The sequence below is a fragment of the Bos mutus genome, chromosome 13 (genome assembly GCF_027580195.1).
Source record: "Bos mutus isolate GX-2022 chromosome 13, NWIPB_WYAK_1.1, whole genome shotgun sequence".
Classification (NCBI taxonomy): Eukaryota; Metazoa; Chordata; class Mammalia; order Artiodactyla; family Bovidae; genus Bos; species Bos mutus.
Window position 1 is genome coordinate 207396 of NC_091629.1, and position 13110 is coordinate 220505.

The 13110-nt window shown below is 45.3% G+C and overlaps 1 protein-coding gene and 1 non-coding gene across 3 annotated transcripts in view; both read right to left on the bottom strand.

Moving 5' to 3' along the window:
• CAMK1D (calcium/calmodulin dependent protein kinase ID) overlaps window positions 1-13110 on the bottom strand; it is a 396366-nt gene that overhangs the window by 24813 nt on the left and 358443 nt on the right. For both annotated transcript variants that reach the window (XM_070380877.1, XM_070380876.1), the window contains exon 6: window positions 12269-12344. In XM_070380877.1, coding sequence (XP_070236978.1) covers window positions 12269-12344 — 76 coding nt within the window. The remainder of the gene's footprint in view (window positions 1-12268; window positions 12345-13110) is intronic.
• On the bottom strand, window positions 8802-8873 carry TRNAC-ACA (transfer RNA cysteine (anticodon ACA)). The gene has a single exon. It is a non-coding gene; the product is annotated as a tRNA-Cys (tRNA).

A 13110-nucleotide genomic window follows, 5' to 3' on the forward strand; every position in this document is an offset into this window, starting at 1 on the left:
GATTGAAGGCAGGAGGGGAGGGAAAGACAGACAAGATGCTTGGATGGCATCACTGACTCAATGGACATGAGTTTGAGCAAATTCCAGCAGATGGTGAAGGACAGGGAAGCCTGGCGTGCTGCAGTCCATGGGGTCACAAAGAGTTTGACATCACTTAGTGACTGAACAACAACAGTGTAATTGGGCGAAACAACAAACTTCTATGTATATTGCAAACCAGAGAAACTGAGAAGGGCCAACCCAGGCCCAGTTGGTCTCTGAAAAACACCTGAAACCTCAATCAAACCTGGGCATTCCTCCTCTGGAGAGCAGAGTCTGCTGGATGTGTAACAACCCCTGGGCAGCCACCAGTTGGCCCTGCGTCTTGGCTGTCTGTGAGACTCAACAAGTGTTTACTGGATGAATGTCTGGAACACGCACTAAGCAATCTGAGTTCTCGTCCTCTTACTCTGGTTAATAGGACAGATTTTTTAAAATAATAAAATAAAGCAAAGCTTTTTAAGCTGTCAAATCTCTGGTGCTTAGTTGCAAGGCTCACTTAGCAAAACAGATTTCAGCACATTATTCGGATTTGTAGACCAGAATGACCGGTAAGACCTGAATGTTTACAAAGATGTAATGCAATTACTTTAGCAACTAGAGATTTGCTTATGTGCATGCCAGAGCTTCCTCCTTGCAAACCTGAAAGGGACGAGGGAAAGTTCACGTATTAGAACCATGTGCAGGCTGACTTCGGCAAGGCGCCCTTGGTGAAACGCAATGGCCAAATGTCCCGTTACCCCTGAAATTTGGTTAATACTTTGAAAGCTGAGAAGGTGGAAGCCGACCGGGGAAAGCTCTAGATGAGGAAAAAAAAGGGACACTAGAGGGGAGACGGGACACACATCCCTTAGAAAGTTTATATATAACTGGAGCTGAAGTCCAGGAGTTGGGCAGGAGGGGAAGAAGGACAAACTCTTCCCCAAGCGTGAGAAATTGGCAGCATACTCCATTTGGAGTAAAATAGTTACCAAATAATAATAATAATAAAATAAAACTTGTCCACAGTAAAGGGTTGGGCTGGACAAGACATCGTCCAAAGGTGTGCTATGATCCAGGGACCTACTTCCAAATGTGTAACTTTTTGATTCTTGCATCAGCCTAAAGGACAGCATCCCCAGGAAGTCTAGGCCGTGAGCACACAAGGGAAACACCTCCGAGGGAGGTTCAGACAAACCCACTTTCAACTCAGCCTCTGCTGACAGTGGATTGGAGGTGGGGAAGGGGGCGGTCAGAGGAGGATAAGTGAGGGGAGCTTCCAACAGCCAGGAATGTTGTGTTAGGAGAAACACGGCAAAACTTTCAGCAGCTAGAATTAGTTCTCACGAGTGATGAATTTGCAGCAAGGAGTGCAGACATCCAGTCTGGAGGTGATTAACAGGGGCGCTAACTGATGATTCTGAACCCCGGGCAGATTGCCAACTCCACTTGTGCATCTTGTAGGGTTTTTGCTCTCTGCCTCCCTCCTCCAGCCCGTCTTCCTTCTCTCTCAAGTTCTGCTTGGTAAGCAGTTACGAATCTGTGCAGACTAACAGCCACACTTGGGAAACGTCTTGTACCTCCATCCTGTTGTTGGCCTTGGCTTTTGACTGCACTTTTTGCTTGTCCCCTAGCCTCCAACAGCTCTCTCACAAGGCGCTTTTAAAAAAATTTTTACTTTTTGGCTGTGCCATGTGGCATGCAGGATCTCAGTTCTCAGACCAGGGGTGGAACCCATGCCCTCTGCACTGGAAGTGTGGAGTCTTAATCCCTGAACCTCCAGAGAAGTTCCCACAAGGCACTTCTGAGGATGACTAGAAATTGCTTCCACCCTCAGAGGCTCATCCTCGGATGTGCACTGTGAGAGCACGGCAAGCCTATTGGAAGCTGCGGTGTGGTCTTGTGTGCAGCCCTGGAGCACCTGTACCTGCCATTGAGTCATGGGCTCCTGGTCCCTCCTTCTGAACCACCTCCACGGTCGTTTCCAGACTTGCTGGTGTGAACTGGTACTTCTCCTCTTCCCACCTCCATCTCTTCTCTTTCTGGTCACAAACCCAGCTCAGACTAAGAGGTCTGAACTCACGACTCATATTATTACAGCTCCTGGTGAGCTGGCCACTTTCCTCTCTGTGCGCCTTTTGGTTTTCTAACCAAAAGAAAACCTGTACCACCTGCCTCCAGCCTCCGTGCTGGCATGCTCCATTCCAGAGGATAAACCTTTTAAAACATAATAAAAGCCTAGATTGATTCTTTCGCTCACTCGGTGTGGTGCTAGACAAATGAAACATCCTGATATTCAGAGATTTTACTTTCCCCATCGCTAAGTATTGGTGATACATAAGTTCAAAGCTGGATCAACCCTTCCAAGTTATATTTTAAAAATTACGTCCCAAATTGAATGAGACATCTTTTATCCAACACAGTAAGCACACGATATCTTTAGATAATTGGGTCTTAGAGAATTAACCACTTCCCCTGCCTGACAACCTGGTAGATTCTTGAAGACAATCCTTCCAAGTCCAGGTCACTGTACGCCACTCTCAGGGAGCCTTCCTCAAGGCTTGGGCAGGGTCCTTATCTCTTCCTGGGAGTCCCCCCGCCTCCACCAGCTCCTGCCGCCCACCTTAGGGACAGGCAGCAAGACCAGATTGTAATTTATCTGTTACTGCCTGTTGCCTCTGGCAGACAGGAAGCGCCTGTGTGGCCAGGGCGGTAATGAATCCATTTCAGCAGCCGTGCCATATTGCCCGACACGTATTAGTTTCAATAAATGTTAGTTAAGTGAGCAAATGTCAATCCCCTGCCTTCCATCCTCCAGGCTAAATATCCCGAAGCATTTAGATGCTACTTAAATGGCAGTCTCCAGGAGATGATGCTTGCATGAAGTAAGTGAGCAGAGGGAGTGAAATGCCCTTCCATTTGTCCTGAAGCCACACTGTTCAGTGTGGAAAAGGAGACATTCTCTTCCTGCTTCTCCCACCGGGCATCCTTTCTATCTTGTTGTTGTTTAGCCACTAAGTTGTGTCCAACTCTTTGTGACGCCACAGATTGTAGCCTCTCAGGCTCCCCTGTCCATGGGATTTCCCAGGCAAGATACTGGGGTAGGCTGCCATTTCCTTCTCCAGGGGATCTTCCCGATCCAGGGATCTAACCTGCATCTCCTGCATTGCAGGCAGATTCTTTACTGCTGAGCCACTGGGGAAGCGCACCTCCCCCGCCCCACCACCTGGGCCTTTGCAGAGACAAAGGCACAGATGGGGTGAACTTCACCTTCCCCAAAGTCACTGGCAGGAAATTGCTCCCATCACTGTGGAAAATGGAGCATTTCTTGACCTCAGTGGTACTGTTTGTAAAATTTCCTCCATCACCCTGTGCATATCCCTGCACCCACTTCTTGAAACCAGAGAGTATTTTATGCTTGGTTCTTTCCTAAGGGTTAGAGGTGAACCAACTGTCAACAGACCACTAACAGTCCTTCTCCCAAAGCAGCGGAGAGAGGGTCATGAGCCCATGAATGAAGCTGAAATATGGTCAAGCAGGACTCGTAAACAAACAGCACTTAGGCACCCACAAGGTCCACTCAGTATAGACCAGGGCGGGTGGCGAGGATTGGGCATCTTTCTGAGACTCCTCAAAAAGCAGCCACACTGAAATGCAGGAGTAAAATCAGTGAGCCTGGAAATTATAACCAACATCAATGCCTGTTGAAATAAAAACAGTGAGGCTAGAACAACAAAAGAAGAGTGCGGGGTGGTGGCTGGTCTTTAAGGTGGAGGGAGGCAGCAGGTCTAAGAACCGTCTGGACGCGGCCACTCTGACCAGAGATGCTGCAACAGTGGTCCCCCTTTTCCAGAAATCACCTTTGGGAGACAGAGGTGACTGGGAGCCCACGAAGGGCTTCATGAAAACACCCAAGGCCATCCAAGTCCACCCAACTCCTCAGCTCTGATCCCTGGTCACTAAGGAAACTCCCTGTTGGAGTCTGCTTTCTCCTGGAACTTGCTAGTCTGATGACATGCATATCTCATTATTTTGCAGGGCATGCATCTCATTATGATTTAATAAATGGACATTCCAGTTGTGGGTTTTTTTGGGTTTTGTTTTAATATCTTTAGAGTCTGGCTAGTGTGAATCAATTACCTGAGATCATCTGAGCAAGATGAAGCAACAGATGTAATTTTATTTCTAAATGTCTAAAGCCAAGGTTAAAACTATATACCCATGGTGGCCTGGATGTGGCGATATGTCCCACTCTGCGAGGTTTATGAAAATATGATGACTGCTGCCTGCTGACAATGCCAGTTCATTATTTCTATCAGGGTTAAATGAGAAGAGGAACCATCATAATACCCCAGGCTTGGATGTTTCACTGGGGCTCAATAATCACATCGTGTTCTCTCCTACTGAAGCGTGGGTTTGTGCTGTCTCTCTGGGACACATGGGTCCATAAAGGGGCAGCTCTCAGTGGTGGAAAGAATGATGAGTTCCTTGGTAAGGAGCATCCTTTGTCTCAGAAAATGGACCTAGTGTGCCAGTTAAGCATTCTTAGTTCCATTCTTACAAAGCTAATTATGCTGTGTACCTTGGTCAATTTATTTCTGTGACTTAGTTTAAAAAACTGAACAATGTAGGAAGGCAGTCAAAAAGTAAGGGTATGCGCATGAGTATTCACCTGGGATTTCCTCTAGGCAGAGAGGTCAGAGGTCACAGCATGGGTAAGCGCCCTCACCACCCACAGCAGATCTGGCAAATCCATCCCTAACCATCCTTTAGCATTGACTGGTTTCCTTTAGCATTGACTGGTTTGATCTCCTTTCTGTCCAAGGGACTCTCAAGTCTTCTCTAGCACCACAATTTTAAAGCAGCAATTCTCTGGTGCTCCACCTTCTTTGTGGCCCAACTCTCACACTTGTACATGACTACTGGAAAAATCCTAGCTTTGAGTATATGGACCTTTGTCAGCAAAGTGGTTTCTCTGCTTTTTCATACACTGTCTAGGTTTGTCATAGCTCTCCTTCCAAGGAGCAAGTGTCTTTTAATTTCATGGCTGCCGGCACTGTATTCAGTGATTTTGGAGCCCAAGAAAAGAAAGTCTGTCACTTCCACTTTTTCCCCTTCTATTTGCCATGAAGTGATGGGATGGGTGCCATGATCTTAGTTTTCTGAATTCTGAATTTCAGGCCAGCTTTTTCACTCTCCTCTTTCACCCTCATCAAGAGCTCTTTAGTTACTTTATGCTTTCTGCCATTAGAGTGGTATCATCTGCCTATCTGAGATTGTTGATATTTCTCCCAGCAATCTTGATTCCAGCTTGTGATTCATCCAGCCCAGCATTTCTCATGATGTACTCTGCATATAAGTTAAGCATGGTGACAACATATAGCCTTGACATACTCCTTTTCCAATTTGGAACCAGTTCATTGTTCCATGTCCAGTTCTAACTGTTGCTTTTTGACCTGCATACAGGTTTATCAGAAGACAGATAAGGTAGTCTGGTATTCCTATCTCTAAGAATTTTCCGGTTTGTTGTGATTCACACAAAGCCTTTAGCATCTTAATGAAACAGAAGTAGATGTTTTTCTGGAATTCTCTTGCTTTTTCTATGATCCAGCAGATGTTGTCAATTTATCTCTGGTTCCTCTGCCTTTCCCAAACCCAGATGTACACCTAGAAGTTCTTAGTTCCCATACTGCTGAAGCCCAGCATGAAGGATTTTGAGCATGTAAAATGAGCATGACTGTACTCAATGTAGTTTGTGCATTCTTTGGCATTGCCTTTCTTTGGTATTGGAATGAAAACTGACCTTTTCCAGTCTTGTGGCCACTGCTGAGTTTTCCAAATTTGCCGACACACCGAGAATAGCACTTTAACAGCATCATCTTTTAGGATTTGAAATAGCTCAGCTGGAATTCCATCACCTCCACTAGCTTTGATTATAGTAATCCTTCCTAAGGCCCACTTGGCCTCACACTCCAGGATGTCCAGCTCTAGATGAGTGACCACACCGTCATGGTTATCTGGGTCATTAAGACCTTTTTGTTTTTTTAAATAGTTCTTCTGTATATTCTTGCCACCTCTTCTTAATCTCTGCTGCTTCTGTTAGGTCCTTACTGTTTCTGTCCTTTATCGTGCCCATCCTTACATGAAATGTTCCCTTGGTAACTCCAATTTTCTTGAAGAGATCTCCAGTCTTTCCCATTCAGTTGTTTTCTTCTATTTCTTTGTATTGTTCAGAAGGCCTTCTTATCTCTCCTTGCTATACTCTGGAATCTGCATTCAGTTGGGTATCTTTCCCTTTCTCCCTTGCCTTTTACTTCTCTTCTTTCCTCAGCTATTTGTAAAGCTCCTCAGATAACCACTTTGACTTCTTGCATCTCTTTTTCTCATCAGACTAGACACCAACAAATTCATTATGGTGTCCAGCCTACCCATCTTCAATCCTTCCCAGCAGCTTAGGCTACTTGGGCAAAGATTTTTTTTTTTCCAAGTCCTGATCCTCAAAGGAAGATTCCTGGCAGGGAAAGGACCTACCAAAAGGGTTTTTAAAAACGAGTCTCCTTGTTAGGAAAAAAACAATATTTCTCTTGCCAAATAATGGATAACATTAATGACTGTGGAGATCCAAAAGAGAACCGATTTATCAAGGATCTACGCCGACAAAATGAGGAATGTTTGAATGGCATGCGGAGAGGAGAAAATGGGGTGTCTGTCACAGCCACTGTTGCTACAAGCTGATATCTCAGGGCGACAGGCTCATCAAGGGGCAATAACGCTGCTGCAGCCCCCAAATGGCAGAGGCTGACCTCTTTCCCATGCCAGGAGACACGAACGATCAAAGGCTCGGCATGGATTCCCCCGGGGAGCACCGGCTTCTCTGTGTGCTGCCTGTCGGTCACGACCCGCTCAGCAGCCTTCCTCATCAGTCTTCAGATCAAGGATGGGATAGGAAGATCAGGCATGGCGGACCCATGCGGAGTAGCCAGAGTGTGAGTTCCACGAGTTCTCACTTCTGACACTAGTTCAGCCCAGAGCCGACCTTCTAACCGAGAATACCAACCCAGTCAGAGCCTTTCACAGCGTATTTTGCGGTCCTCAAACACGCCTCAGGCACCCCAGTTCCCGTGTCTGCATCTCTCCCCTGGTTGGGATGCTGTCCTCTGGCTTCTCTGCTTACATTAGTCTTTTCCAAACTTCTGGATATCCTTGGGATGATGGTCCCTCCTTCCTGAATACCCTATCCTTCTCAATGGTGGCTTCATCCCAGGAACTATGAGAGCTGGACACCAGCCTTGAGTGTCACTCAGTCTACTTAGGAAACTGCTTGTCCCACCATATACACTGTACTCTGATGAGAGGCATCATGTCTTTGTCATCTTGATTATTTTCAGCACCTCACACAGTGCCTGGAATAGAGAATGTACTGAAGAAATGCCAGTTGTTGACACCGATAATGATGAATTTGAGACCAGTGGTTCTCCAGGCAAGAGCCCTATTATGTAGCAATTTATACCTAGGATTTGGCCTTTTACTCATAATAATCTGAGCACTGTGGAAGGTATAAGTGAGATGTCCAAAGTCCATCTGTTCTCTGCTTGAGACTCTCTGAGCTCTGGAAGGTACCAAGGAAGATAAAAACCCAGGCTGCCATTTTGAAGTCTGACACAATCATGAAATCAACCTGAGACCAATCCTTGAAGCAAACATAGTGGTGACCAGGCAACCATCAAGTTTCAGCTTATCAAGTTTATACTTAATATAAAAACAAAGAAATACAGTATTTCTTTGCTTAATGCTCTATGGGAATCCAGCCAAATATTATATTGTATACTGCACTGATAAGGAGTGGGATGTATTAATTCTACTGCTCAGCTCATACCCAGTAAACCTGTCAGTATCTCTATCCCAGATTTCTGAACTCCACACGTAGTCAATGGGTGTCTCAAAGGTGACTCAAGTTCAACATGACCAAAATGAAATTCCTAATCTTGCCTACTCCCTAAATTGTTTCTATATCACTCTCCTAGCATCTGCCCCAAAGTTGGGTTTATCCTTGAAGCATCCCTACCCTTCATCCTTCACATCCACAGTATATCTACCATTTCACCTCCATCCCTGCCCCCAGGGCAGAAGCAATCATCACCACTCATCCAATGTAAGCCTCTGAACCGTCTTTGTTCTGCCCTGTCTAATCCCTTGTTAGAAGAGTAGCCAGAATAATATTCGAATGAACATCACTGTAGTATACAATATAATATTTGGCTGGGTTCACGTAGAGTGCAGAGTGAAAATCAGATCAGGTCACACCTCTGGTCAACTGTTCTTTGACTTCGCACTACAACTTGGGTTACAATCTAAGTTTTTGGGACTTCCCTACTGGCCCAGTGGTTAAGACTCTGTACTTCCACTGCAGAAGGTGCAAGTCTGACCCCTGGTTGGGGAACTAAGATACCACATGCCACGTAGTGGGGCCAAAAAAAAAAAGAAAAAAACCGTCAGTTTTCTTTCAGGTCTCCCCTTCCCCTGGCTCTTGCTTATATCCTGTCTTGATCCTCTAACCATGTCGGCCTTCTGATATTTTCCTACTTATGCCCCGTGGCAGACACAGTGTTACCTACTGCAAATCCATTTCTTGCCTTCTTCCTCACTGAAAGTGAAAGTGAAATCGCTCAGTCGTGTCCGACTCTTTGCAACCCCATGGACTGTAGCCTACCAGGCTCCTCTGTACATGGGATTTTCTAGGCAATAGTACTGGAGTGGATTGCCATTTCCTTCTCCAGGGGATCTTCCCAACCCAGGGATCGAACCTGGGTCTCCTGTGTTGTAGACAGACGCTTTACCGTCTGAGCCACCAGGGAAGCCCCCTCACTAGCAGTTCTTCCTCACTAGCAGAACTCTGATTTCACTCAAGGATACACTGCACTGTAATACAAAGGTTTGATATCGTTATTGTAAAGTGTGTGCCACGCCTGACCTAAAATGTCCATGTTTCAAGGGGATTCTGCTTTAATATTTTCACTAAGCTGAGGTCAACCAAACCATTTACTGTGGACTAAATTGTGTAACCCAAAGCCATATGTTGAAACCCTACCCCTCAACATGATGGTATTTGGAGATAGTGCCTTTGAGAGATAACTACATTTAGATGAGGTCATTAAGGTGGGGACCTCCTGATGGGATTAGTGCCCTTAGAAGAAGAGATACCAGAGAGCTTTCCCTCCCTCTTGGCAAGAGGAGGAAGACACAGCAAGATGGTAGCCATCTGCACACCAAGCCAGGAAGAGGGTTCTCACCAAGAACCAAACCAGCTGGCACCTTGACCTTGGACTTCCAGCCTCCAGAACTGTGAGAAATAAATGTCAGTTGGTTATGTCACTCAGTCTGTGGTATTCTGTTAAAGCAGTATGAGCTAAGGCACCAGTGCTTGGTTTTAAACTGCTTATCCCAATAATGCAGTACATACCTCCTCTCAGGTATTCTGACATATGATACCCCAGTGCCAAGACTTCAGGGAAATAATTATATATAGACACTAATGCAGACCAGAGCAATGGCTCAAGATTCAGAACAGATGTAATGAAGCAAAAAAGCAGAAGGCCAGATAAAGGGTCAGTTTTTCACCTAGACCCATGGAAGATTTCTCTAGATGATACCTGCTTTGGTGCTTTGCAGGAAGAGGACTGGCTTATCGCTCATTTCTCTAAGTCTTTCACAGTCAAGCTGGTCAAGGATAAGAGCTTTAGTTGAGGGTTTAGGGAGCCAGGGAAATAACACAAGGCCATGGCCAGTGTCTGCTCACCCAGGACCCTCCAATACAGTATGCAAAATTGTATGGGTGTGAGTTTATAGGGAGGAGGATCCACAGCTTTCATTAGATTCTCAAAAGGGTCTGGAACCCACCTCCTTCCATAAAAAGGATCACACGACTGCAGAAGATGGCCAACGTGCCTCAGAATTGAAAGCATTCTCTAGGTGCAATGTGTTAGCTTTGTATAATAGCTCAGATGAATCTGGCTTTTACCTAAATTCCATAAGTGGGAGCCCTACACCCAAGTACATCATAACAGATAAAATTCTCCTGTGATAAGGCCAAGAATCTACAAGAGCTGTCAGCTAAATCCTCATTAAATTGCAAAAGTTGCCAGTTGAAAGGATACTGTAGAAAGACTATTTGCTTCCCAGATAATGAGACAAAACCAATACAGGGGGGTGTTTCCAGTCTTTCTCCCATCACAGTCTCTCTTAGCCTCTTGGCTGTGGTGGGCTTTGTCCCCTCCTTGAGGATGTTAAGGAGAAGAGATTCATCTGCTATTAGTTAGGGACTCACTGATCTAAACCTACCCTGAAAGTATGTTCCATAATAAGTGTTTGAAAGTATCACTACAAAAAGAAATTGTAACTTAAAAATAACTTTACAGTGAACTTAAGCAAATCAACACATAACTATAAAAAGGAGGAGAAGGGGACGACAGAGGATGAGATGGTTGGATGGCATCACCAACTCAATGGACATGGGTTTGGGTGGACTCCGGGAGTTGGTGATGGACAGGGAGGCCTGGTGTGCTGCGGTTCATGGGGTCACAAAGAGTCGGACACGACTGAGTGACTGAACCGAACTGAAAATAAGTGCAACAGGCCTATGACCATGGTGTTTCCTGGGTCGTAGAGATAAGGCACCTGAGAAGAAATGAGCGATTCCAAGGCTAAATTTTGGTTTCCATCACATTTTTCTTACTGTGATTTCTTGTTTTAACATACATGTATTTGGTCTTCATTGCAGCACCTGGGCTCTCTGCTGCAGCACGCAGGCACTCTAGTTTTGGCTGTAGGCTTGGTTGTTCATGGCACGTGGGATCTTAGTTCCATGACCAGGGATTGAACCTGTGTCTCCTGCATTGCAGGGCAGATTCTTAACCACTGGACCACCAGGGAAGTCCCTCTTACTGTGATTTCTGTTGGATTTGCCCTAATATTTTCATATTGCATCGTCAAGCCAAGGTGGTACATGAAAAGATGCTCAACATCACAAGCTGTAAAGGAAATGCAAATCAAGCCCAGAATGAGATACAACTTCATCTTTCCACCTACTAGGAAGGCTGTTGTCAAAAAATGGAAAAAAATTGATGGCAAGGATGTAGAGAAATGGGACACCCTTGTGCATCCCTGCTGGGAATGTAAAATGTTGGTGTTGCTTTAGAAAACAGTATGACAACTCCTCCAGTAGTTAAACACAGAATTACCACGTGACTCAGCAATCTGAGAATACACTCAAAAGCGTCAAGAGCAGGACGCAAACAGGTATTAGCACACCTGCATTCATAACAGCATTACTCACAATAGCCAAAAGGTGGAAGCAACCCAAGTGTCCACCGATGGATGAATGGATAAACAAAAATGTAGTATATACACACAATGGAATATAATTCAGCCTCGAAAAAGAATGAAGTTCTGACACACACTACAACATGGATAAACCCTGAGGACATTATGCTAAGTAAAAAAAAAAGAGAGACAAAAAAGGACAAACATTTATGATCCCCTTTCCATGAGATACCTAGAGAAGCCACATTCATAGAACCAGAAAGCAGAGTGGTGTTGCCAGGGGCTGGGGGAAGTGAATGGGAGTTAATGTTTAGTGAGTTTCTGTTTGGGAAGATGAAAAAGCTCTGGAGACGGATAGTGGTGATGGTGGTACCATACTGGGAATGTACTTGATGCCACTGAATTGTACTCTTCAATTCAGTTCAGTCACACAGTCATGTCTGACTCTTTGTGACCCCATGGACAGCAGCACACTAGGCCTCCCTGTCCATCACCAACTCCCGGAGTTTACCCAAACTCATGTCCATTGAGTCAGTGATGCCATCCAACCATCTCATCCTCTGTCGTCCCCTTCTCCTGCCTTCAATCTTTCCCAGCATCAGGGTCTTCTCCAATGAGTCAGCTCTTCTTTCAAGTGGCCAAAGTATTGGAGCTTCAGCTTCAACATCAGTCCTTCCAGTGAACACCCAGGACTGACTTCCTTTAGGATGGACTGGTTGGATCTCCTTGCAGTCCAGGGGACTCTCAAGAGTCTTCTCCACCACCACAGTTCAAAAGCATCAATTCTTTAGCACTCAGCTTTCTTTACAGTCCAACTCTAACACTTAGAAATGGTTAAAATGGTAAATTTTGTATACAAAATAAAATGTATATTTTGTTACAATTCCATTTAAAAAGAAAAAAAGAAGCCGAGATGGCAAGTCATACTTACAAGATGTAGGCGATCACCCCGATGGACCAGCAGTCAACGGCTTTGCTGTAGGGCTTCTGGGCGAGGACTTCAGGAGCTGAGACAACAAAGGAGAGACACAGCCTGACAATTTAAACGACAAGAACATAAGGTGGTCTGTGGGCGCCTTTTCGCTTTTTTGGTCTGCTACTTGGGCTGAACTTTTGATGATTCTAGAAACTGAGAAGAAACATGCAATCTGATGTATTTGTTGACTTTTGTAACTGGACAAAAGGGGAGCGTTCACATATGTGTATAACTGGAGGTTGTAAATCAATCAACACACACTGCACAGGAGATATTTTATGTCAGTGCTGTTCTAAAGCTCAGACCAGACAGAGAGGAGGGAATACCCAGTCTGGGGCCCGGGGTGTGACTTCACCTCAAATCAATTCAAGGAAGCATTTCTGGCCCCTGCGTAGGGTCTTTCTAGGTGCTGTGGGGATGGGCAGGTGAAGCCCCCTCCTCCTGCCTTCATGGAGCTTATAGTCAAGATTAGATTTAGAACAAGTCTCCGGGGCCCTGCCTCAAGTCTGCCCCTAGTTCCTTCTCTAAAGTTTTGATGGGTTATCTGTCACTTGTGCCATTTTATTTTCTCATCTGTGAAACAGGAAAAATCCTACTTAATCTCATTTCCTGGTTCTAACACGCTATTCATCAAGACTCGCCCGTCCAGGGCCTTGGTTTATTTTGTATTATTTCCTGTTCCTGGCCTGTGGCTACTGCCCAACATTGAACAACCCACCAGGTGTCTGGCACTCAGCACAGTCTGCCGTATGTATTTGTGCAAAGAGTAAACAAACATAGAAAAGGAAGCAAACCAT